At 41.5% G+C, this 26,487-nt stretch overlaps 2 protein-coding genes across 2 annotated transcripts; one reads left to right on the top strand and one right to left on the bottom strand.

Moving 5' to 3' along the window:
• Positions 1 to 5,210: 5,210 nt before the first annotated feature.
• On the bottom strand, positions 5,211 to 21,291 carry abhd17b (abhydrolase domain containing 17B, depalmitoylase). The gene is made up of 4 exons (XM_030104525.1): positions 20,779 to 21,291; positions 18,497 to 18,973; positions 7,726 to 7,905; positions 5,211 to 7,053 (listed from the first exon to the last, which is right to left on the bottom strand). Exons 2-4 carry the CDS (start codon positions 18,961 to 18,963, stop codon positions 6,834 to 6,836), a joined length of 867 nt encoding a protein of 288 aa, XP_029960385.1. The 5' UTR covers positions 18,964 to 18,973; positions 20,779 to 21,291; the 3' UTR covers positions 5,211 to 6,833.
• Positions 21,292 to 21,696: 405 nt separating this feature from the next.
• Positions 21,697 to 24,697, top strand: c12h9orf85 (chromosome 12 C9orf85 homolog). Its single transcript, XM_030104527.1, has 4 exons — positions 21,697 to 21,883; positions 22,399 to 22,505; positions 23,042 to 23,155; positions 23,897 to 24,697. The coding sequence occupies exons 1-4, from the start codon at positions 21,782 to 21,784 to the stop codon at positions 24,129 to 24,131; spliced, it is 558 nt and encodes a 185-aa protein (XP_029960387.1). The 5' UTR covers positions 21,697 to 21,781; the 3' UTR covers positions 24,132 to 24,697.
• Positions 24,698 to 26,487: the final 1,790 nt, after the last annotated feature.

Genomic DNA, 26,487 nt, shown 5'->3' with positions numbered 1-26,487 from the left:
CTCCTCACTTAAACGTTCTAAATGTCATCTTCTAATTTGTATAGAGGCTCATTTGCATATCTCGGTCAAATTGGATGATGACGTCATTTAAAACGATACATTGTTGCAAACTCCTCAGTCAGGAAAGTTCTGAATGAAATCTTTATACAGTGAGTCACGTGAAGTGACAGAGCTACAGCCATGGAGTCCTGATCATTCAAAGGCAGCTTTTAGATTGAAGTACAGATATCTATTGTCATATATCTATTGTGTTTCATTATCTTTCGCAAATGTAGAAATGCTATCTACAGTTACGAATCAAATTTGATTAGTGCCTTGTCTCGTGGTATCACACAGCGACATTTGAATAATTAATACTTTAGATTGATTTGAACTGATTGAAAGTCCTTTACTTGTCCCACAGGGGGAAAATGCAGTGTTCCAGCAGTACAGAGAAAAGAAATATAAATGGAGTAGGAATGTGAAATGTGAAAATTTACAAAGCCCAACCATACATAGAAAAATTAAATATAGTTCAAATATAAATTTAGGATAAGATATAATTAAATAACAGACATAAGCTAACTGACATAATTAAATATAATTTAAATATAAATTTAAGAAAGAAATAACTATTTTTCACAGAGCTGAATGGATGATGGATGATTGATTGGGGCCGACTTGGCTTAAGGTCCGACTTAACTTGGGGCTGGCTTGACTGTGAGCCTTTCCAGACGTCTGCTATTCCCATACTGGATTTCTTTTTCCAAGTTTTCTATATGTTTTCCATATTTGTTACACCTTGCTGGAGCAATAGATCACCTTAAAATGAAATCACATTTCTTTCCATTGTGTAGTTTCTCAGAGACACATGTTTCCCCTGTCAGGTGAGGCAGTTTCAAAATGGTCTAGGTGGGCCACATTTTTAGGTATCTGAAGAAGGCATTACTTAAATGTCCATATTTCTCTCATAGATGTTCGAATGATGCAAATATGCCACAGATTTTCAACACTGAGTAATCCATATTCAATTTATTAATCAAAGCTTGAGCGATTGATTTGCTGACCGATTCAACAGGATGGTCCTTTTAAAGTATCTTTAATATATTCTGAATTAAAGGGGAAAAGGCATGCATAACCCCTCCATTTTTCCATTTTCTGCATCCTGAAACATAGTACTTGTAAGGCTTTTTTTAAATTACATTATTGCTCAAAATTTAGAGGAAAGTTTTTCCAGGCATCTCAACATTTTAAGAACTGTTCATTTTGAATACATCTCAACATTACAATTATATTAAACTTTTTATTTTGTTTCAGTATTTATGACATATTCATTGAAGCTGAAGACTATTGAGTTTATACTCCAGTCATGTAAACTGTAAGTCACTGTGTTTACTGCTTGTAAATTGGTAAAGACAATAGTTTGGTTATGGTAACTGAGGTGATACTTCAGTCTGTTTCATAATATTCAATAAACATGCAATTTGTGTCTTTATACAGAGAAATTGCTGCACAAACAAATCAATACAACTCAACCAAAAATGTGGTTATATGACACTGAATCGTTATGTGGGAGTCTGTTTGGAAGAATCGGCACAGCAACAGTAATGTTATTAGATAGTCCATGGGCCTGACCCCAGATTTTCACTTGTCGGTACCACTCAGGGTGACGAAGGTTCCTTATATTTTTTGAAAAGATCTATGTCTGTAGATGATATTTTGGTATGATAGACCTTCCAGAGTGGTAGCTAAATCATAGTTATCAGCTCATGAAGTATACCCGCCCCTTCAAGAAATTGCATTTCAGATACCGGTACATATCTTGCTTTAGACTTGTGTACAGGACATCTGTCAATGCTTCACAACATTGTCTCTGTTATCATTTTAAAGGGGGCGATGTAACCTTTCATTCAAGATAAAATGTGAACCTTTCTGACCAATATAGAGGTCACTAGAACTCCTTGAACTGTCAAAACCTGGGCGAAAAATACAATTTTCGCCTAAATGATATACTATCTTTTAGCCCTGTGTCATCTAGGAGCAACAGGGACACAAAATTCAAAGTCTACAACACTCCCAGGACCATAATGATTCAGAAAATGTATAATATGCCTCTACTTTTTTCTTGCCATGGATGATTAATAGCCTTAGATTAGAAGAGCAGTAGGTCTCCTGTTACGTAAACTATAGAACAGCCGGGATATATATGGTGACATAAAGGACACCACAATGGGATAGGGAACTATACAGTACTAGAACAACCTACAAGGAAGATGCACAAAGCAAAATGTATCAGAAGTGTGTGGTACTGTGGAATTAGTGGAAACAGGGCTGCCACATGAAGGCTCAGTACCGCTAGCCCCTTTCATTATTTTTTTTTAGGTTTTTTTATGCTTTCATATTTTTTTGTGTGTGCGTGTGTGTGTGTGTGTGTGTGTGTGTTTTAAGAAAGCATGTGAATGTTTGTCCTTACCATGAAGGAAATAAGGTCACCACAATGGGATAAGGAAGCTTGAGTTTAATGAACAACATATTGAAGTATTAAACAGAACAGCATTTTAATGAACTCCTTGCAATGTCACTCAAACGCCTCGTCTCTCTCATCTTCTGACTCCTCGAGTTCCAGCTCAGGCTCTGGATCATCCTGCAGTTTCTGGTTGCTGCATGTCTGCAGCTGGCACATATCTGTGCATGCCAGTCCATTTGATAAGCATGTGCAGCTTGGCATTTTGCATGAATGGACACAGTTGCATGTTAGCAATTCCAGGACTACATCTGGTGCAGGTGGAGAGCGCATCCAGTAAATTGCCAGCTTGCCTTCATCTTCTTTCCATCCATGCTCTGTAGGACTTGGGGCCACAGGGTTAGGCTGCAGACTGCTCTTCCAGATGGCTGCCTGATAGTTGGCTCGTTCAACATGCAGGAAGAGACAGTCTCTACATGGTGGCAGCTGGAAGTCTAATGATGTTAGCAGGGTGAAAGTCACTTTGCTTGCAAGCAACAAGTTGTGGCAGTTTTGACTAGTGATGCAGCTTGGTGGGTTTGTGGTGGTCTCTGATGCAGGGGTGACAATCACACTTCTGCTCGTTATTACTCATGAGACGTTTCCTCCCTCTGCTCTCAAGCCTGACCACACACACACACCTCCAGTTCCATGATGTACCTGTCCTGTGTCATGAACTGCATTTCATCAATAGATCTGCATATCTTCACAGAGAAACTATACAATAAAAAACTATACAATGTTGGTATGGCACGCGAGCCGCGAGCGCAGAGAGCGCCTTGGCAAGGCGCGCTCTGAACCAGGGAAAGTGCACGCCATTGAAATGTACGCGCAGGGGGCTGGTAGAACGGCGAAGGGATTTGATTGAGAGTCATTAGGAGAGCCAGACTGGACCAGTGAGGAACAGATGACAATGTTACCATGTCTACCAGAGTCAAATTATCGGAGACAGCAGACTGTAGAGTTTCAACCCACACATGAGCAAATAACTAACAGAAGGCTTCATGCATGAAAGTACCTTAGCAGAAACATACTGAATAAATTAGTAAACACATATTGCATATATGCTTGAGCAACAAAGTGCCCCAGAAAAAAAAAAAAAACAAGCCCCAGTTTTACTGCAAACCTAAAGCATAATTGGAAATGCATTTCTTCAGACAAGTCTTTTTTTTTTTAAGTGAGTTTCCGGGGGTCAGTGAAGGGGGCACGAGGGGCAGGGCAGGCCTGCAGGAGGAACCGTACCCTGAGCAACATCGCCCTCTGCCGGTGAGCAGCAAAACACACCGGTAATATCTAATGACTCCCTCTAAAATTGTGAAATATGAAGGGTTTGCTGGGATCATTCCATGCTTTAAAGGTTTCATAACAGTCCTGGCCAGAATATGTACCTTACGTTCTTTCTCAGTGACCTTTGGAATCCACCCTCGGCCTGTCCCCGAGTCAAAGCAAGATTTAAGATTAAGCCTCTTGAACTCTGTCATATTTGCAAATTTTCTCTGAAGTCCACTTTTGCAAACAGACTTGGGGAAAAAAATACCGAAACATTTGGTGTGACTGTGCAGAATAATGACCAATATAAAGTTTATACTATAAGAGGGTCACCTGTCTGTGATGCAGCCATCCGTCCACTAAACCAGTTGAAAATTGCTCTGGCAGCTGGAGCCGATCCCAGATGACTCTTGGTAAAACCAGGGTACAAACTGGACGGGTGGCCAGTCCATCGCAGGGCAAACACAGAGAGACACACAAATACTCACAACAGTGAATTTTAGCCACCAATCACACATTTTTGTTTTACTGTCTGTGAAATAAAGTTGACATATCTGGTGAAAACACATGCATGCCCAGGCAGAACTTGCAAACGCCACACACTACAACCTCGCTGTGAGGCAAGAGTGCTAACCACTACACTCCTATTTAGGTCTGTGGTAGTCCACAAAAGATATGATTGGATTAAAATCTGGATCAGACTTCCTTTTAAACCAGAAACGTTGATATAAAGAAAGTATACCAAACTTGAAACTACATTTGACTTGTTTCGTGAATTATTTTGATGCACAATTCAACAACCATTCCCTTCAACAACAGACACAAACCAGATTATTTGTCAAATACCATTTTATTTCCTCTATCCATGTTAGAATTACTATATTAATGTTATTACAGATAGGTTCTTTCTGTGTTGAGATACGCTGTACAAAATTAATCTAATCAAAATCAGACATGACAACCGTCAAGGTGATCAGTTCACAGGTTGTTTGAAAAGCCAGGACAGCCCACCTCGATCTGGTGGTCATATGAAGAGTTAGACGATACAGTCAATACAGATGACAACAGCATGTCAAACAATCTTTAAAAAAAAAAAAGAAAGAAAGAAAGAAAAAGACATGTCCCGTACAAATATTATTTACAATGTAAAAACAAAGAAAAAGCATAACCTTGTTTATAAGACAAATGAGGTGTGAGAAAAGTCAGAACAGGTCAGTAGCGCACTAAAATTCACCACGCAAGATCTTTATAAATCAAGACATCTCTGCTTCATCTCAGCCTGCAGCTAATCTGACCTGAAGGTTTACAGTAGCACCTATTGACTTATTGGTTAATTGTCACTTAACGAGAAAATCTGAGCCCCAACAGGCTCAAGTTCGAGTCAGGTATAAAAAAAAAAAGAAAAGAAAAAGAAACACCCGTAAGAAAATGATGTATTGAGTTCTCTTAAGTAATTTTGCAAACAGGCCAAAGACGTAAAGAAAACCAGCCATCGTGGCATGCAGTAGCACTCTGACATTTGAGCCTCATGGAGCCATCAACGTGCTAAAGCGTCGTCGGGCCTCACGCTCAGCACTAAAGGGCAAATCAACAGACAACAATGGGCTCGAAAATATCATGCAGGGAAAAACGTAAAGGTTAAAAGATATATATGCACGACTGAGGCTCATAAAGCTGAGCCACTTGTTTCGAACCGTCTCAGTACGAGTTGTGAGCCAGGAACTGAGTACTCTTGTTTTGCAGCGCTGTAAAACTCCAGTAAATGCTCTAATTAAATTAGTTTTTAAAAAGTCTTTCTGCGCTGAGAATGAATGCACGCCTGCTGTGCTCATAACCTTCATTCTGATTGGCATTAGTGGTTAAAGTGTTGATCAGATCATCGACTGCTAGCTGCTGTCACAGTAGTTATACTTTTCTGAGAAAGAAAAACTCGACAAAGATCTAATCAAGATGCATAAGAGAGTACATATGATATTCAACATGATATATTCTGATCCAAAAGATTAAAAAAAAAAAAAACATGTTCAAAACTGGGCTTCATAATAGTTGCTATATCTAGTTAAATACAATGTGTCAGATATGTCGTCTACAAAAGTGCCAGTATTTTAATTTCTCTGGAAACATCAAGCTAATCGACTACAGCGTGGTGATACCACAGTGACGACACTCCAAGCCCAACTCCGAAATGTGGAAACCACCCACAATTCTTAGCTCGGCGACACACACAGCCTCACCCTTTTAACCGAGTGTGGTCTTGCATCATGTTACACAATACCAAACTGCACCACTTTCAAAATAAAAAGCAGAGAAGTGGGGCCTGAACACAGCTAGCAGAGCTTTGGGGAGGTTTCTGGATTTGTTGAAAGTACACTTTTTTGTGTGTCCGAGTCTCTGCGTCACATCCTGCTAAACGTTTTGGCAACACTGGCACAGCTAGATAATATGTCAGTTTGTCTTGTACAGTTCCTCAGTGAGCTGTTTACGTGCAAATATCATGAAAAAATATAAAAAAATAGAATCAACAGTACTCCAAAAAAGAAATGATTCTTGGTGACTGCAGCTTGTAGGTCCAGGAGACGGAGTTCAGCTGAGTTCCAGCCACTCTGGTCCACAACGGTCTGCTTCTCGGAACCTGGAGAGGCTGAATGGAGGGTTCCGTTCAGAACCACGGACCATATCGATATCGAAAGGCAGCAAAAATGATACTGACATGCGCACGCACGCACACAAACGCAACTTTCTCATCGCACGTCTTCGTCCTCTCTTTCACAATGTGCAATTCTCAACATGATAAAAACAAAGTAAGCCAAACAAAACGATGGATAATTCTCAGTTCACAGCTGCAGCAGGTGACGGTGCTGACGGGCCGAGCCTCGGCACACGGCGGCTCAGACGAGGAGAGGCGGTGAGAAGTCGGCACGACACAGACACACACCGCTTCTACCTGCAGTACTCCACCAAAAACTGAAGGGGGGGGGGGGGGGGGGGGGGGGGGGGGAGAAAAAGAAGCAAATAACGTGGTAACCTCTTTCTCACTGATGCGTTGTCCTGTCTGCCAGCTCCACCCTGATTTCAAGCTCCTCTACAAGTTGACCAGCTCGTGTGCAACAAACTGCTTGAGTCTCTCCAGGTACTGTCCGTACAGCTCCACGTCGTTGTGCCCGGCCCCCTCCACCCAGAGCGGCTCCACGGGGCGCTGGCAGCGCTCGTACAAGGCCAAGCCGTGGGAGAAGTCGATGACCTCGTCCTCCGTACCGTGGATCACGAGCACCGGCGACGTCACCTTGGAGATTTTGTCGATGCTTTGGGAGGAGGAAATGAGACCAAACAGAGAGCAGAGTCAAAACAAGACTATGGTGAGCCTGGATGAATATTTTAATACCAAAAAACCTCAAATGTAAGGTTGTTAAGGTCTTCTGGGGCCAGAGTTGCTTTTGCTAACCGACCACCAGAGGGCGTGCATGAAATTCCTAAATGAACAGTCATAATTCTAAGATCCACAATTCTGATCTGTTGCTTGCATATTTGAATTAATGTGGTTATTTTATGCTAACACTGTTCTTTAATGCCACTGCATTGAGATATATATGTGCACTTGTTATATGGGATGCTGTGTGTTTTTCAGCGCATGTTTGATGTATGTACATGGCCATCTGTTCATGCCAGGAGTCTGCAACCTTTACCATCAAAAGGAACCATCTGAAGCTGCAAAACAGATCTAAGCTTTCTAAATGAAGATGTCCAGAAGTTTTAGGCTGTAGACCAAAAATTAAGCATTTATAATACACTTGCAAACATACACGCATTTCTTCATTCATCCATGCACAGTTATCTATTCCAAGCCTTGGGGAAATCAGGCAAGTATCCAGTATTTTTTGTTCTGTGAAAACTGCAGGGAGCCATAATGAACAGGCTGAGGCGCTGCAGGTTTCAACCCCCCCCACCACCCCACCCAGTCCGTACGGGTCACTCACTTTGGGAAGGCATCGAAGCAGTAGGTCTTCTTGGTGTCGGGGAAAGCCACTCTCATGCCGGAGGTGAGAGGGGAGTGGAGGATGACTGCAGCGCTCTCATAGCGAGAGGCCAGGTCCACCGAGGGCACGGTGCCAATGCTCTGACCATACACGATCACATTCTCTGGACGGATGCCATACCTGGAGCAGGGACAGAGAGCGTCACACCGTCACACTCGCCCTTCCTTCTGAAGCAGGATATTTACACTCCCATTAACCCCATTATAGCATCAATCGTGTGAGCGTGCAACTATAAACATTGGCGGGGATCCAAATGAGCCGTCTCTTAAAATACACAAAGCAGAAAAGGATTGTTTTAGTTTTGAGAATAAATGGCGAGCTCATTTTCTTGACAAAGCTCGTTGTAAACATGCTCACGCTGCTGACAAATCTCCCATTGTTCTTGCCATTTCACAAGCAAACACGTCCACCTGTGTGCTAACTGAAATTCACTCAGACTATTATCAGCAGCAGCGTCACGCCACGGTGACTCAGTGATTACAGGGCCTCCTGAAACAAGCACACCAAGACGTGACACAGCCGGAGTTTAGTGAAGCTGAACAGAAGAGGACCACCTCGGTCGTCTTGTGACTCAGACAGGAAAGGGAGGGAGAACGAGAGCAATCTAAGCAGAAAGAGAGAGAAGAGAAGACACTGATACTAGTAGGAGAGCGAGAGAGTGGGGGGAAAAAAAAAGGGGGGAAAGGAGAAGACATTCCACAGCTGATTATGGAGAATGTGACCCAGTCCGGCAGCAGTCAGCTGACAACCTGAAACCCAGAACACTGCGCCACTGTGCACGCCGCTGCACTGCTGGATAATGTGTGCTCCACAGCCACAAGCAGCCCGGCGAAGAATCTCTGCTCCGCTCTATTATTAAAATTAGGAGCTCCAGCACAACACTGACATTACGAGCTTAACATTACAGCTGCACTCCTATAATCCACCGACACCGCTGTCTGGCTCCACTCTAAACTGCAGGGATGGATTATTATGCTTAAAACCCTTTGCAAGGGAACCGTCTCCGTCTGCTGCTGTACTGTAGGCTCACAGTAAGGAAGGTGCAGACACACCAACTTAAAAAAAAAAAAAAAAAAAAAAAAATCCCAACAAGATGGAAATCCTCACACAGCTTGCACTGAGTCATTAGCAGAAATATAGGAACTATTTACCGTTGGCGTGTCAGCTGGTCTTGCCGGATTATAAATAGGGGTGAAAATACAGGCTGGGCGTAATAAAGCGAGCAGACAGACGGGTGCTTCAGCTTTAACAGCATCATTAACTCGGACTGCATTATGCTCAGTTCGTGGAGTGAAAGCCTCGTCTGAGTTATGGAATAAAATGCGGCTGTTTATGGGACGTGATTCGCAGTAAGGAGGAGGTCAACAGTTCAAGTGTTTTTTCCACACTGAGGGGGAAAAAAAAAAAAAAAAAAAAAATCAATGCCCCTTCCCAAAGTGACAGTGGCCTGAAAAAAAAAAAGACTGCTTCAAACTACTTTCATCGCATTTGCCAGTAAATGTCATCATGCTTTTATAGCCATTTATGTTTGGAGCAATTTTCACAATAAGAAAAGCGGCGAATGCAGAATCCACTGCGGTTTAGTATGTGGAAAGGGTGTTTTTCAAAATCTTTTAAAAGGCTCAGAGGTTTTATGGTTTTGATCGCAATTAGCTGCACAAAAAGAAACTGTAATCACTGAAAGAGATTACTGAGGGCAGAGCTTTGTAGTGCTGCACATACACCACATCCATCCGCAGCGGTAATTATATCCATCAGGAAAAAAAAAAAATCAAAAATGGTGTTTAGCAGAAGGCAGATCAGAAATAAAGGTTTCACATTAAATTATAAGACATTGTGATTCGTTTGCTTCAGAAGTCACATAGGGAATAATTTAATCTTAAATGGTCCCATAATTAAAAATAACTCCATATCTAATAAATGTATCGGCACAAAACTTCAGCAATTACAATTTTTAACACTTTTACACAATTGCAATTTCAACATGCTATTTTTTTTTTTTTCCCGGAGCAAAGGTTGCAACAATTTCAATGATGAAAAGCCTCACTGAGCTTCATTTGATTCTTTAATTATGCTTAAAGATCTGACATCCTCTCTGCTACGGTGTTTCTATTCAGACTTCTCTTCAACCCTTCATGACACACAATCTCTGCAGACTCTGTGAAAACACATTAGGTTGAGCTTCTTTTACAACATCAGTGCTTAACAGGATCAAAGTATTTGGGTTTTGCTATTTATGTGTGACAGTTGGTAGTTTCACTCCACTTCGATGTAATTGCATTATTATTTATTTATTTTTTTTTTACTTTTTTGCCTTTGTCTATTAGTAAAGTAAATGTACCTGTTACAAGGAGGAAATACAACAAGTGCAGATCTATCCACCACACTGTGCAATCCCAGAAAATCACTCAATATCCATCCATCCTTCCATCCACGACTCAACCTGAGGCTGCAGGAAGCCGACAAAGGAAGTAAAGCGCACAACACCCTGGAACGGCTCCATCACTGTGAAAACAGGTATTATTAAACTATCTGATTTAAGTGTCACTGTGTCACTTTGAGTTATCACTTAATTTCTAATTTCTAGAAAAAAGACAAAATATACCATCCAGTCAGTCCAACTTACAGAGAAAGTGTAGCGCAGTGGTTTGCTCCTGCTTGTACCATTAAAAATTTCTGTTGATACAAACCTTTTTATCTTGTAAATGTTTGTGTACTGCAGAAAATCTTCAAAAGACAGCCTCATCTCGCAGATCAGGATGACAAATGTGACACTTAAATCAGATGGTTTAATAGTTTTTTTCTCAAAATGGTGACGTACAATATAAAGTTGATATTTTTTTCCCCCAATAAAGTTTTAGCACAAAAATATTATTCTGGGTCAAAGTCACTAACAAACTGCAACACAGGCACTTTAATGAAGCACCAGCTGCACACAATTAACGTGGATTCTCCAGAAAGATGGCGAAAAAAGTGCCATGTATTAAAAAAAACAACAAAAAAAAAAACAAGGGGGAGGGGTTAAACCAGCTGTGACAAACTCATTTCAATTCAGGGAGAAACTGGAGGGAGTCAGAGCAGTGAAGTTTTGAGTGAAACACATTTCTGTCTGCAGATTGTGTTTTTGGGCTCACTGTCAGCTGGGTGGAATCAGCTCTTCTGTTAAATGCTTTTGGATAATTTCGGCTAAGATATGCACTGCTTAAGGATCCATCATTTGTACGGCGCAATCAGAAGATCACGGTGGCATCCTCATCAACCCTCCTCTTCAACTATTATAACAAACAAACATACAAACATTATAAAACCCATGCATTCTAAAACTGTCATGCATTGTAAAATTTTCAGATGCTTTTTTTTTCCTATTTGGTGTAAAGTGGGAAAAATAAATGCTTAATAATTAAATATAACAGCATGGTAAATGTTTAAGTGATTCCCTGTTGCCATTAAAAACAACATGACGACAAAATAAAGCCTAACCTTTGTTGTCAGTCTACAATCTGTTTGTTGACAATAATAAATATTTTTATCAGTCATTATCTTATCATTTTCTCAAGTGCAGCTTTCGCATATCTCATCCATGTTCTTTGGCCTGTCAGACCACTAAAACTGGGCCAACCACGAGAGACAGAAACCTCACGTGGCTGACACAACAATTTCAAGATTATGAACACGAGAATCTAATGGAAGCATTATACAACCCAGAAGCTTGAAGAAACTGTGGAAGACAATAAGTGGATCTAACCCATCTATGGTCAGGGCACAAGGAGTATTTTTTTATTTATTTATTTTTTTTCACTGGAGGATTCTCACATAAACGTGATGAATAATGCAAAGCTGGAATCTGTGACCTTCTGCTTCCAAGGTCACTCACTGCTTTCCCACCCTGCTATCTTAGTACACTTCTGTTTTGGCTTACGCACGCATATCCAGACAAGGCATAGGAAAAGAGGACGATTGTAGAGCAGAGCTGCAGCTGCACTTGTGTTAAAACCCACAACATGACAGGTTTTGACCCACCCAGCTCCACACAAGATGCCCCCGCCCCCACCTCTCCTTCGCCCTCCTCCCAGGCCGACCAACACAGCTCTGCTATTTACTTCGTTGCATTTTAGCCTGAATAGACCCCAACAGGCCGTAGCCGGCCCTGCTTCCTGGTTACAGCCCCCTCCCCCCCCCCGAAACCTTCATCAATTTAGTCCCCTGACACAAATCCAATCTATTATGCATCACATCCTCTCTCATTCCTCCATCGCGTCTCTCGCTCCCTTTTGGCTACCCACCTCTTGCTCGCCGAGGACCAAAAATATTCTCATTCCACAGCAGTCAGGATGACTAATAGATATGTTCAGGGCTTCCTGAGCATATGTACAACAATTGTCACAGATGAGAGTGCCATCTGCACCACGGCGCGGGGAGCCATCACTGAAATGCTCACTGATCTGTCATTACGCTCCGGAGCGCGTGACTTTAAAAACAAGTAAAATTTGAGGTCCAGCAGTTGCTCTCCCATATTTTAATAGAAGTGAATTTGAATATGAGAAAAATACTGGTCTGTGCGGAGGAGACGGGTCAGGTGAGCGATCGCACTCCACTCGAATCATTTACCAAACAGAGGCAGCCTTTGTGCGCCGGCTTCGTCAGTCCAACCGATATTTCAACGTAAGAGAAGTAAACAATCCTAAATGCCACTGTTTCCATCCCTCTCCTTCTGTCCACACTGACGACAATTCCTCACCACTAAAATAATTATTTAGACGTCAATCAATAAGCTGATTGACCAGGAAGCAAGTCTTTCCTCTTTGTTTTTATTGGCCACAGTGCAGGAAGGCCTCTGTCTGAAAGCTCGTTGCGAAGCGGTTGCTACGCTACCGCTCAATATTAGACCAGCAGGATTGACTGCTAGCCCGCCTCCACCTCTGAGGGGGGGGGGGAAAGAAAATGATACAGTGCCATTTTGTACTGGAAAACACACGTGCCCGCGGTCAAAAAGAGGAAGTGGATGGCTTCCGTCAGCTGGGTTGCTCATTAAGTAACGAACTGTTACGTGCTCCAGCAAATAGTGCACCTGTCACATTCTTCCACTGTGTGTAATCCTCAGCGCGACAATGAACGCTGCTCAAGTGCACACACCAGTTGACTCACGCGGTGACTGAATCATCAGGCTTACACCGTTCCCAGGTGAGGGGAGTGCCTCATCACACACGGAGGCTGAAGAAAGGGGAGCAGGACTACTGTGTGTCGGCGTCTCTCACTGTGCAGTCGTGTTTTAACTAGCAGCAAAATGACAGGTGGCCGAGCGAACTGAAGAATCAACAACTCAGAAGACTTTAAATGAAGAAAAAAAAAAAAAAAAAAAGCAGATTTGTTTGGAAGAACAAGAAAACGCTGACAAAACAAAAGCTGAAAAGTCAAGATCGGTTGTGTTGGAAAAGTCAAACAAATCAGAGAAAAGGGACAAAATCCAACAAGAGCACGAGAGACGATGTGAGGGACGCTCTCTTCTTCAGGCTGTGTGCTTGATCTAACATGAGGGATGTAGGCAGCCGACTAATCTGAGGCTGTGCAGGGAACCCTTCTGATGTGATAAACACAATCTACTCGATTCATGTTCACTGGGGTCAAAAGGCTGAGGGGCTGTACCCTCTTATCAAACAGGCAGTCAATTATGAAGCTGGCACAGCCCTCAGACAATCGTTAGAAGTCTGTGCCTGCAACCATCATTTGATTCAATTCCTTTAAAAAAAAAAAAGAAAAAATAAAGCACGGGATATAAAGCAGAAGAATCTGTTGCAATCGGTTTAAAGAGTGCCACCAATCCCCCCCAAAAAAATGGTAAATCACTCCCAAAAAGGTGGAGCACCTGGCAGTGCAGATGCTGCGATTAATGTGTGAAGATGTTAGAATGTTACTATCAGTGTGAAAATATTCAAGACTGCCAATGATGTGATGTGCTCTATAAGTAAAAGCCCATGCAAGATGAGGGGCGTGAAGCACCATGGGGGCTGCAGGAGGCTTGAGCCTATCCGGAAAAGAGGGACAAAAGGCAGCGTACACCCTGAACATGTCGCCAATCCATCGCAAGGAGAATACGTAGAGGCACCACTCAATCCAACAAGCATGGATTCTAAACAAAAGGAACAGAAAGACAGTGATTGTCCAGCCTAAAGGCATTCGATCACATTATATTGCCAACCAAATACAGAGTTCAGCTTGTAAAACCGAAATGCAAACTACAATATCAATCATGCGTTGACGCAAAGGAGTAAGACTGAAAACATTGTACTGCAATCATATTCACTCCGATTGATCGGAGTTAGGTATAAATGCCATTTGTAAAGCTAAGGCGCATTTCTAACAACATCATTAGTCCCACGGCTTAAAATGTTACATAACTGCACATCTTCCTGCTCATCAGGAAAGCCCAGCAGCTATAGGCTGTTGCATTAATGACTGCTTTTCAGCGCGGTCCATTTACTCCAGACAAACAACATTCGTGACAAGTCGGGCTGCCTGCCCCGCCCAAGTGCCACAATGAGAGCAAATTAAAAAACACTGCCATCCATGAAAAGGACCTAATCTACATGCTGAAATAAAAGTTACCCAGGAGTACCTGAAGTAGCTTCTTGTGGTGCTTGATAGTCTATGTTTATCATGTCTATGTGACAAAGTAGGGTAACTGAGCTAAAATCAATATTCAGTTAGAAGTATATTCCGAAAATGCCTACATGCTGCGTTTGTCCCCTATTATCACAGTTGACTTTTTATGAGAGCTGTAGCAGATCAATGCAAAGCAGTTCTTATCGATCACCTTTCACGACTAACAAGACTACTGGTCTTCAGGGACAATAACCCCATCAGAAGAGAACGAGGAGGGGGGGGGTCAATGAGTGATTTGTTGATTTAAAAAAAAATTGAGATGAAACAATCTCCACTGTAACTACATCTTAAAATAAGTGAAGTTTTATGAGCACATTGAGAGCAGAGCATGGAAGAACATTCCAGCTACGCGCAACAGGAGATGGGAGAGAAAACTAGATCTTCTAGGAAATTATTATTAATTCAGGGGCCAAACACCATCTCAACACATTTCAATGTTTTTTTTCCTTTAAGTTTGTGACTGGTGTGCGGTTTACTGTGAAGATTTTGTTTATAGTCATGGTTTCTAATGTGTTCAACATGTAGGGGAAAAAGGCTCACCTTTATGTCCTGCATCTCGTCTACTCTAAGCAGCGAGAAAGTGACGCCTGCAGGAACAATTACCCGGTGATTTACAGCTTGTTTATCAACGCCAGGCAGCATTGGACACGGATACTTCATTAGTGACTGCGATATTGGGATGGATGGGATCATCTGAACCGAGCGAACGCGCAACAAAGCGCTGGATATAAAAAACAACAAGCGCTCGCTCATCTAACCCGGTCCAGGTTTTCTAGGCTGCGGGAGCGAGGAGCCGCTCAGCCTCACCGTGCTGCAGGGCTGCGGATCACGAGGCTTACAGTACGCACCCAAGGTGAGGCTTCAGAAACGTCAAAACCCATTCATTACGCCTGAAGGCTCCTCATCTGATCTGAATAGGTTCCTCCCTAGATTGACCTACAGAGTCATGTGAAGCTGAGAATGATGAAGAACAAGTTATTGTTTGACTTCCCGTGGCGCACACACTGTTTATTTATATCATAGACATACACAGAGGCGTTCAGTAAAGATGCTATTGCTCTGCGCCCAATACGGACAGACACTTTAAAAGAATTCTGGGACATACATTTTGTAATATATTGAGAGAAATTTCACGAATTCATGCACCTTTTTTTTTATCAATTGTACAACTGATCTGTGTGGAAAGAGAAGGCAAGCGTGAGGATGAGTATTAACTGCTATAAGCAACATTGCCACACGTTAGTGAGAAAACTATTTTAAGTGAGCATCTGCTTTCTTTCACTCTTAGTGAATCAAACTTCAAGGCTGATTTCTGAAATGGTCTCCACTGTGGAGATTCCTGTGTGTGTATGAAGATTCTTGTGTGTGTGTGTGTGTGTGTGTGTGTGTGTTTGTGTGTGTGTGTGTGTGTGTGTCTATGAGATAATTTAATTCATTAAAAAGCGAAGGAGAAAGAAATACCCTGTTCTCTAGACAGCAGTCATTTGTTGGGCAAAATAAAAATAGAACAAAAATCTGTTTCTGATGAACTGATGAAACTGTGACATTTCGTACAGTCGAAAAACAAATGAAAGAAACTTTATACATGAAAGTAAAATAATACAACCGATCCCTCACAAAGAGAGACACACACACACACAGAGCATCTGGTCACCAGGCAAGCAGGTTCTTTCTTGTGTGCAAAACCCTCATGATAGAGTTTCCTGTTTGACCAGCCAGCTTCCTTATGTACAGATCCTTATTTAAACAAGCCCAGTCATTAAATTCTGTAAATGTGCTGAGAGACACTCACAGAGCTGGTCTGTATCTAAACCTTCACATTTTGATGCCAGTCTCCAATATCAACAAGAACGTTCACCCATCAGCACTGACGTAGGAGGAGCTCTCCACACGCAAAGCGTAATTGTTTCCACTTTCATTTTGTTGATTTACAACCCACTGGCTCTTCTTTATTACCATTTAAGTCTTGTTAGATGCCCTTTAAATATGTTTTAATCAGTCCTGAATATGAAGGACATATTGTTTTGACACACACACTCCTCTATATCCTGTTATGTGAGCGCAGGTGTGTGTGGATGCGTGTTTTGTTTTTCCTGCAATGACAGCTTTTGTTTTGTATCCATGTGTGCTGACCTAAAACTTATAAAACAGTTTTTTTTTTTTTTTTATGATCTGTGACGTTTAATAGATGAGACACAGTTCACTGATTAATTAGTAATATATTCATTACATAATGGTGCAACTCCCAACAAATGTTTGAAAATATATTCCTTAAGCAGAATAATCACACACACACATGCTCTTCAGCTGGCAAAAACATTAAATGTTTCAGGTCTCCAAATAGTAAACTGTGTAAAGTGTGAAGACAAACGCAGAAAGAGATTCTCCCGGCAAACGTGCAGCCGAAGGCACGAGTGTCTAAAGTGTGACGGAGGACAAAAGGAGGAGATGACGAGAGGGTCGAGGACAATAAGCAGACGTCCTTAAGCAGGGATGGAAGGAAGTGAGGAACATGGGGTGAGTCTGACGGACTGATAAGCATTGCTTACATGCAGAAAGGTCTTATCTGTGGGAAGGAACTGAAGCGGAGCAGAGTCCACACCTGCTATAAGCGGCGACAGGCGGCGACGGATCCCAATGACTCAGAATCAGTAAGCAACATGTATCTGTACATGGCGTCTCTATTTGTGTCTGCTACTGGATAACTTCTTTCAGTTTGTCTGCCATAAATTAAAACAAAAAGACCCCGCAAAAGCAGAAACGTGTAGCAGAATATATCTGCATGAAAAACAAATGGCCCTAAATGAAGTTTCCTTGATCGTCATATCACAGATACCAGAGTTTCGGTCACGGGAGGAGGAATACCACACAACAAATATCAATCTATTCATAGACTGCGAATGTAAGAGATGCAGCAGGGCACCAGCTCGACACCTCCATCGTCATAAAACCCACGTTTATTATCGCCCACAGGAACAACAAGTCATCCCTCCTAAATCATTCCTCATCATCTCCACCCATGATTTTATCAGGTTCAGTTCACTCATCATCCGTCCACAGAGCTCCTCCAACACTCTTCTTCGGCTCACTCTCTCTTTCCATTCCTCATTGATCTACATCAGCAGTTTTGTTTATTCTTCCAGTGAACTCCATTTAATTAAAACACTTTTCTCAAATGCCCTCAAGTCCGCATTCATCGTTCACAGCATAATCAGAACAAGAAAAAACAAAAAAGTCCCCTCTGTTGATGTTCATAATATTATTTCAAACTGGAAACACAAAGCTGGCAACCAAATCAACAGGAAGTTATCAACATAATCATTTCCACACTGTTGGCACAAATGACAGCTTTTGTGACTTGTGATGTGCAGAGGAGGAATTAAAAACGTTATTACCATTCATGACCCAGTAAAGTTTTCACAGCTTGTCACTGAGAGGCATTTTTATGTATCATGTGTCACCATTTTCCCTGAACACACAGCTCACTGCAGCATCCAATCAATTGAGTTTTTCCACTTGACTGAAAGTTCAAGATGTCAAACCTGCCATGTGCAATATCATTTTGACACCTTCAGAATAGACAAAGCCTCAGCGCCATCTGTGATCTCTGGAACGTCTCTCAAGCAGACCCCAGAGGAAACCACTGAACTTTAGGCTGTTTTTTTTTTTTTTTTTTAATAATCCATTCTAGACAGACACATTCACCAATTCAACCAATGGCAGCTCTACTTCAGCATCTCCTGGATCACTGAGACCCATCACCCGGTGAAGGAAGCACATGTCAACCATGCAAAGTTCATGACCATAGGTCACATGTGTCAAACTCGAGGCGTGCGGGCCAAATCTGGCACCCCGTGTTATTTTATGCGGCCCCTAAAATAAAACGTCATGCTGCTGCACTGAGGAAAGGGACAACTAAGACATTCATCAAAACATATGTTGATATGTTGACTGCGTGACGAGTGAAGTGGTACAGAAACTTCACTTCTTTTAGATCATGACTTAATGAATTCTACATCTATACATACGATCAACCATCTCCTCTCCTTACCTTGATCGCAGGGCCTGCCAGGCAGCGTCTACGTCAGCATACAGGTTCTTCTCTGAGGGCTTCCCAGAACTGGCCCCGTACCCTGAGTAATCGTAGGAGAAGACGTTGCAGTTGATCCGTGATCCCAGGCCGATGTAAAAGCTGCTCATCTGACCCAAGTCCACCGCGTTTCCGTGAGAAAACAACAGAGTGTAGCGTGCGCTCGGCGAGCAGCGCACGAACATGCAGGCGATGCGGTTTCCTCTGGAGGTGCGCGTCATGAAGCACTCGATGGCGTCCTTCTCGCGGGCCGAGTACTGCCAGTCGGCACGCTCCGAGAGGTGCAGCGTCCACCGGCTGCCGCTGTCGTCACTCATGAGGCTGTAGGTCGGCTCGGGGGGCAGGAAGGCCAGCTTGGAGGCGATTTTGCTGGGGCACGGCGGACAGCAGAACAGGCAGCATAGCTCACTGATGGATAAATGGTTCATCCTCAAAACACTGTGGCAAACAGAGAGACATTCAGCAGTTTATAATCATCTTCTTCATCAAAATCAAATGGGGGGGGTGAGAACAAAGAGCGATGAAACAAATGTAACAAGGCCTTTTGAGCCGTCTCAAACAACTGAAATATTGACTTGCCTTTACATCCCCTGAAGATTTATCACATGCAAAACAAGACAAGATCAACTTCATGCAACAATGAGCTTCAGTGACTTTCTTTTCTCTCTTGACAAGAAGCTGTTGTCTTTGTAAAGTGGAAAAGCAGGGGGGTTTCCTGGATTGGGTGTTATACTTAGTCCTTTTTATTGATATGCTATTATTTCCAGTTGACTGAAAGCAAGGGTCTCCTCAGGCAGGAAGAAGGAGAAGAGAGAGAAAAAAACAACAACCTCTAAGACAATCATACTTCCAGACCCCGGCCGAGTGCCGGAGGCTCCTCAATCACTCAGCCGGTATTGACCAAAAAGGCTTTTTCATGTCTACAGTGCACCTGAACCCCCACCTGAGGGCACCTCTTAGACATGCCAGGTGCTTTGAAATTGCCACTTGGAGAGCTCGTTTAGTGACACATGAGTTGGTTGGCTGAAACGTCCCCCAGGAGTGACATTTCTTCGGTCATTCTCAAATTTATCTTGGGTTGTAGCGCCGCTTTGTAACATGATGCCTTTGAACTACACATGCCTTTGAAAAGGACGGGGAGAAACGGCTCATTACATTCAAGTTGTGACAAAAAGTCTTGTATTATATTTCCAAGTAAAATATTAGATGACTTACAACTACATCACATTGCCAATACAGTGACTGTTAAAATAACTGATTCACATTTCAAAAGAGAACCTAAATTGAAATTCTTCCACCAAATCTGGACACTTCCCTCCATTAAATTATCATAGTGTGAAACCACTGGACAGCTACTCTCTTTTAAATAAAGGAAACATTGATATTGATGGACACTTCTCAAACCCATTTAAAAGTTCTGTTGTGATGAATGGATATTCTTGATTCCCATGCTGCTATTTTATGAGAATGTTCACTGTGTGTATATATATAGTCTTGAAGGTCCTACTTTAAACAAGCATGTTTTGTTTTGATACAACTGTGTTTGAAATCAAAGAAAAATGAAAACCATGTTATCCACAGAAAACAGATGCTAATTTGCTGCAGGCCTCAAAAAGTCCCCATATGATGCGGAAGTATTAATTAATACAAAACATTTTCAGACATTATTTTGGGGTAACAATGTTTAGATATTGTGGTCCAATACAACTGGTTGGGACAAAACAATACATTTTATGCTTGTCAATGGACTGATCAACATTTTTAAACAACATTTTAAAAATTTTGACTTTATTCATCATGCCTGTGATCCATTCTAAATGACAGCTTTGTCTTGGCTGATATCATTGTGATACCAGCCTAGTTTAACCAAACATTACCATTTAACCTAATTAGAAGTGACTCGGTTGGAGATGTCAGAGAAGATTCAGTGTTAACACATCTTGAAGACACTGTGAATCTATGTCTGGTACTCAAACAGAATGCTGGAGCATCAAATAAAGAATGAAGCCTCTTTGCCTGCTCTTCAGAACTGTCAGTAATCTCACAGGCAGTATAAAATGCTATTTGACGGACCAAAGCATTGAGAGAGATTTCAAACAGTCCAGGCTGGGTTGTGAGTATTTCATCTCTCCTGACTGTAGGTATCATTTACAGCTAAGTGTGCGGGGTCAGTAAAGCATCAACTCAGCCATGAATGTCTCCTCACTAAAAGCTGAGAGGGAAAAAAACGGCGTGATGCTCACCTGGACGGCGGCTGGCCGCTCGTTCGGTTTCTGTTTCTGGGATGACAGCCGTGACCAAGGTCTCCGTAGTCCCGCTTTTATCTTCGCGCCACAGCCAAATAACCCGTCTTCCTCTGCTTCTTCTTGTTGGCCGTGAGGAGATTGAGGAGGTTATCCTCGTCCAGATTATCCCTTGCACCGTGCCCGATGTGTTACCGATGTCACGTTGAATGTGAATATCCCTCCTGGCAGCAGAGCGTTGAGTTACTATTAGCTATCGCCGCCTCGTCCTCCCGTTTCCTTTTTCTCCTCCCTTCTGTTTTTTTCTCAGCATATGGCCCTGAATGACAACGAGATCGATTCAGCCACACGGTCCAAGTCCGTACAGCTGCAGAGCGGCATGGGTTTCAGAAAATAGGGGGTGAAATTACAGTTAAATCTCCGCGGTGCCTCTCCAATCACTTCACAGCTGTATCACTTGCTTCCGAAACATCACTTCTTTCGTGGAGAAAATCACTCGGCTTGTTATCCTGGTTTGGAAAGGCGGAGAGGTGTTGATTGACAGCTATGCGGGCCAATGGCAAAGAGCTTTGGGGAACAAAATTCACCAATCATACAGATCATGAAGAGTTGTGGGCGGTACTTGACGAGGCTCTGGAGTTGCCGCCCAAAACTTTGATTGGCAGATAGCTAAACCAATAGATGATTACTATTGTGGGACGCGTCCAATCAGAAGAGAGCGAGGTGTTCCAGACGCCGCTAATTACGTCATCTACAAGAGCAATTTAATATCCATTCACCGAAATGCACTAATATATTTCTACAATATAGTTTTGAAAATAAATGCCTTTATTCATATTGTTCGATACGACGACGTGTTGTTGCATCGTTTGCAAAATTTGCGTTTTGCCGGTGACGTACACTCAGGCGTACTGCTTCCGGGTTAGGGCTCGTGTCCAGCATGGCGTTCGGGTTTGTTTAGTGCTTGTTCAACGCGTGGAGCCAAAAAAAAAATCTCAATAAAATGAGTTCTCAGAAGGGTAACGTGACAAGGTCGCGGGGTCAGAAACATCAAAACACCTTTGCCTACAAAAACGATAAATTCGGAGCGACAGCACAAGTGAAGGTACGCGCGCTTTTAAATAATCTGCCATGATTTGACTACATGACTCCAGTGACTGCAATGATTCTGGCCTTTTTGATACAATGTTTCTGACAAAACTGAAATGACTCAATGATAAACAGCTTCAATCGATATGTGTTAAAAATTAAATCGAATGTTTCCAATAAATAAAGCTCGGTCAGTATGGAAATTGTTGTAACAATGCTAATTATCAAGTAATGTTCTCATGTTGAACAGCATGTTTAATCTGATCCCACAAGTTAATATTCATGAACACAAACAAATGTTCCTTACAAGCATGCCCCAATTTAAAGTGATTATATAGCCTGCATAGCACTATAAAACAAGCTTGCTTTTTCATACTTGGTCCCTGGCAAATGTCCCTGGCATTTTTTCCAGTGTTTTCCTTCACATGAACTTTGCTTGTGCCAATATTGTGTTGGTCAAACTACACTTACAAGATTTTTAATTTTGAAGCATAACTCTCATGTCTCTGCTTACACAATTTGTTTTTATAGAAAGCAAATGCTAAGATCCACGATGGGCTCTGTCGACACTGTAAGGATGTTCTGGAGTGGAAAGTGAAATATAACAAATACAAGCCGCTGACACAGCCCAAAAAATGGTGAGTACCCTTCTGTTTAACATAATCTATTACCTTTCCAAAGAAGTATTTGCTGTTTCTGTTTTTACTCAGTGATAATGATAAATAGTAAGTATTGGTCCTCATTGATTGTGCACCGACACCCCTGAAATGCATGTCACCAAGATGAATCACGAGAAAAGTGCAAAGCAAAAAACTCAAGAGGAATGTCAGCTCATCACTTTGATCTCCTATAATGGGACACACATGGACAGATTTTGAGCAAAAGTAGCCACTAAAAAATGAATTAAAGCTTTTCTAGCACATACCTGGTAGCGGTGACTTAATAATACATTAGTGACAAACAGTACAAGACTCATTGAGGCTCAACCTAATAGTTGACATTAAATAAAACTCCAAATGTCTTTAGGGTGGCCAAGCAAAGTCTCTTCTGTTTCACATCAGTTCAACACTAATGCATTAATTATGGATGTCTTACTGTTGCATGGGGTGAAATGTTTTGCTATTAGATTAGATAGTAATGGCATATTTACATTTTTTTCTTTTTTTTTTTACAGTGTGAGATGTTCTCAGAAGACAGTGAAAGATGCGTATCACATCGTCTGTAAGCCATGCTCTCTGCAGTTTGAGATTTGCTGCAAGTGTGGGAAGAAAGAGGACATTGTTGTTCCGTGAGTTGATCATCTTAACTTCTGCATTCAGCTGAGAACTGAGACCGTCTGTTTCATGTAACCCATTTACTGTTTGCCCTTTTCACATGAAGTTACTCTGGAGAACGACTCTGTTTGTGATTTTTGTGCCACCTTCTCTGATGTTTATGCAACTTGAGTTCACTGAGTGCAGAAGCCGATCCCACCCGCCTCTGAACGCAGGATAGCCAGTCCACCACAGGGCGAAAACACTGAGACACACGCTCGCATTCACACATACGGGCCTGCTCACGCAGAGGCAAAACATGCAAACTCCACTCGGAAGGCCTTAAAGCCCAAACTCGAGCCCAGGAGAGGCGACAGTGCTGCCCACCACTTTATTGTTTGACCCCAATGCCATTCATGTGTTTTGAAAATCCACTTTGTAGTTCCAAATGCAAAAAGACAAAAAATTAAATGTAGTTGAAGTCTGCCATCTTGTGGCCAAAACTATTTACTACTTCTGTCTTTTATTAACCATCAATAGTTTCAGGAGTTTTCAAGCTTTTATATTTTTTTCCACAGAGGTAATATATTAACTTTTTTATAATAGTCAAATGGTTTGTTCTTTCTACATTTGTTCACCATGGAGTTAAATTAGATAAGCATGTATGATCTTTCTAAAGAATGTGCTTTATAAGCAGTTTGTAGTCATACATGTGTTATTTGTTGTGGCAAGAGCAAAACTGAAATGTAAGGTTTCTTTTTTTAATCTCTCTCAAGGATAAACTCACATCTCGACAAGAAGGAGGAAGAGGAAAATGAGCAAAGACCAAAAAAATGTGGAAGGAAGAAAGACTTGGACTTTGACAGCGATTTTGATGATGATGATGATGATGATGATGATGACCTCGATGGTGTAGAAGATGAAGACTCTGACAGTGACTCAGGACCACAAAAGACGCAAAACAAATGTTCAGCACCGCCGGATGTGTCAAAAGTGACTATTAAAGATTAAATCATGTAATTACTTTTAAACCTATTGTTTTGTCTTTATGGTGAGATTTTTCCTGGTTTGACTATGAAATTTGCCAGTGAATCAGTCTTGTGGGTTTGTATTTGAACTTGAAAGTCAAACGACCCCTATCCTCAACAGAACCTAAGTTTGACTTAATATTGCCCCAAAGAAAATTGGGGCACCAACAGCGTACCACACATTTAATTATTTCAGGACCTGTGAAGGCTCAGTCGGAATCCTGGTCTCAGTTTAGCGCTACACTGTTCAGTTGTCCTGATTAGACTCTCTGCTTCTTTTTCAAGTTTCATTTTCATTTTTAAGCTGTTCAGTATAGGATACAGAAAGACATTATTAAATATATGTATTTATATATATTTTTTTTTATTTTTTTTACACCTCCCAAAAAGTTGAGATGATGCATTTGATGTAAATGGAAAACGATGTGCACTGATGAGTAAATCTTGTCTCGTTTCACAATGTAATATATTGAAATTATTGACATTAAGACGTTTTAGAACTCAAGGTAAAAGTCAGGTTATTTTGAATTTGACAGCCACACTACTAAAAATCATTTACGACAGTGGCATAAAAGGCTTGAAAAGTTAATGCTCTTGATGCAAAACGAACCAGAGAAACATTTTGCAACAGAATAAATGAGAAGTGGAGGCGAGTCAGGAACATCTCCCATACTTTAAAAAGATACTTCAGAAAGGGAGAAATTGCAAAGACTCAAGTCAAAAATTGTCTAAAGAGTTGAGACACCATAACGCATGCCGATGCAGAGTACAGTTCTACCTGAGTTCAACAACCATCAGAATTTGGGTTTAAAAAATAGAGCATTTTCCTGGAATCTGTAGGCAGAAATATTTAGCTTGAATCAAGTACCTGACTGCTGCGAGTCAGTGAGGATGAGGATTTAATCTGCCCAGAGTGTTTCTCTGGATTTGAACAGATTCAGTTTCCACTTGCATATAGTCATCTTTCAACCAGAGGTTGTTGGTACGATCCCCTTCTCACCCTGTCCATATGCTGAAGAGGCCTCCTTGGACAAAACACTAAAGCCCATGCTGCTCTCAGTGGAGGTCGGGTGCCTTGCCCAGCGGACAAAATTAGTATGGGAATGTGAATAAAAGTGTAAGTATCTCAAACTCTCTGCTGTTTATCACAGTCGTCGTAATCCTCATGCAAGATCGATCTGGATTAACAGATTTAAGTTCTTCCAAGTTGCCTCACCAGATGTGACAAGGCTTCTTAAACGTATTTCATGAGAAAGGGGGACTGAACAAGTAACACATTCCTGTTATGTTTTCTTTCCCCATATTCTCAAAAATAAGTTGGTCTAGCTCAGCAGCATTAAAAACAAAGACACAAATACTGTGAAATGTGCAAAATTCCCAATTTAAGGCCACATTTTCAATATTTTAATGCTCTACATGAAACATTTCTGCATATGATTCTATTAGGGCATATAACACAGGAATCAGGAATATTTTCTTTGAAAATTTTGTGGTGTTAAAGTCACAGAATGTGAAATATTCATGCTGATGTACCTCGTGCGGCTCCTTCCTTGTTTCTCTTCCTTGAAATGAGCATAAAATGCTTTGTGTACAAACATAAACCAGTGATTTGTATGTTTTCCTCCTTGCCTATTTTTACAAATGTCAATTACAAAGCTTATGAGCCTCATTTATTCATTGATCTGAGCTGACCTGAATTTCTTTAAATTTTGACAGGTCGGCTCATGAAACAACAGTTATGCAGGTTAATCTGAATACTCAAAACATTCAAGTCAGTGTAATTCATAATAGTAAAAAAAAACTTTTTGTGACAGGATCATTTCTATTATATTCCATGGCATCCAGAAGAATCTGCTTATCGTTCATACAGATTGTTGTTGGAGAGGTGACAGTGAATGTTGGATGCAACAGTTTTTGTTGTTGGTGTTGTTGTTGTTTTGTTTTTTTAACAGCAATTTCTTCACCCAGAAGGTAATTGTACTGTCATTGCCGAGGAGCAGAAAAGGACTGCTCATCCTACTATTTGAGGAAGACAAAGAAGGGAATTCTTTTGAAATTGTTTAAAACGTTACAGCATGATGTGAAGTGCCTCTGAATGACTGCACTGATTTTTTTCTTGTCTTTCGGCAGGGTGAAGGGTGAAACAGGTCAGATCAGCTGCTTTTGAAGGGAGCAGTTCATCTATTGTCAGACTAACCTGTCTCACAAGACATCAAATAAAATGTCAAAATGTCTCCTCCACTGGAAAAAATAAGAGCTAAACTGAAATAAATAAATAAGCAAACTGTCACAGCACAAACACACATTAACACCTAATTTAGAGTTCAATTAATCTTAAA

This window comes from Salarias fasciatus, chromosome 12 (genome assembly GCF_902148845.1).
Source record: "Salarias fasciatus chromosome 12, fSalaFa1.1, whole genome shotgun sequence".
NCBI lineage: Eukaryota > Metazoa > Chordata > Actinopteri > Blenniiformes > Blenniidae > Salarias > Salarias fasciatus.
Note: the sequence above shows the minus strand (reverse complement) of the source record. Positions and strands in the feature narration are given on the sequence as shown.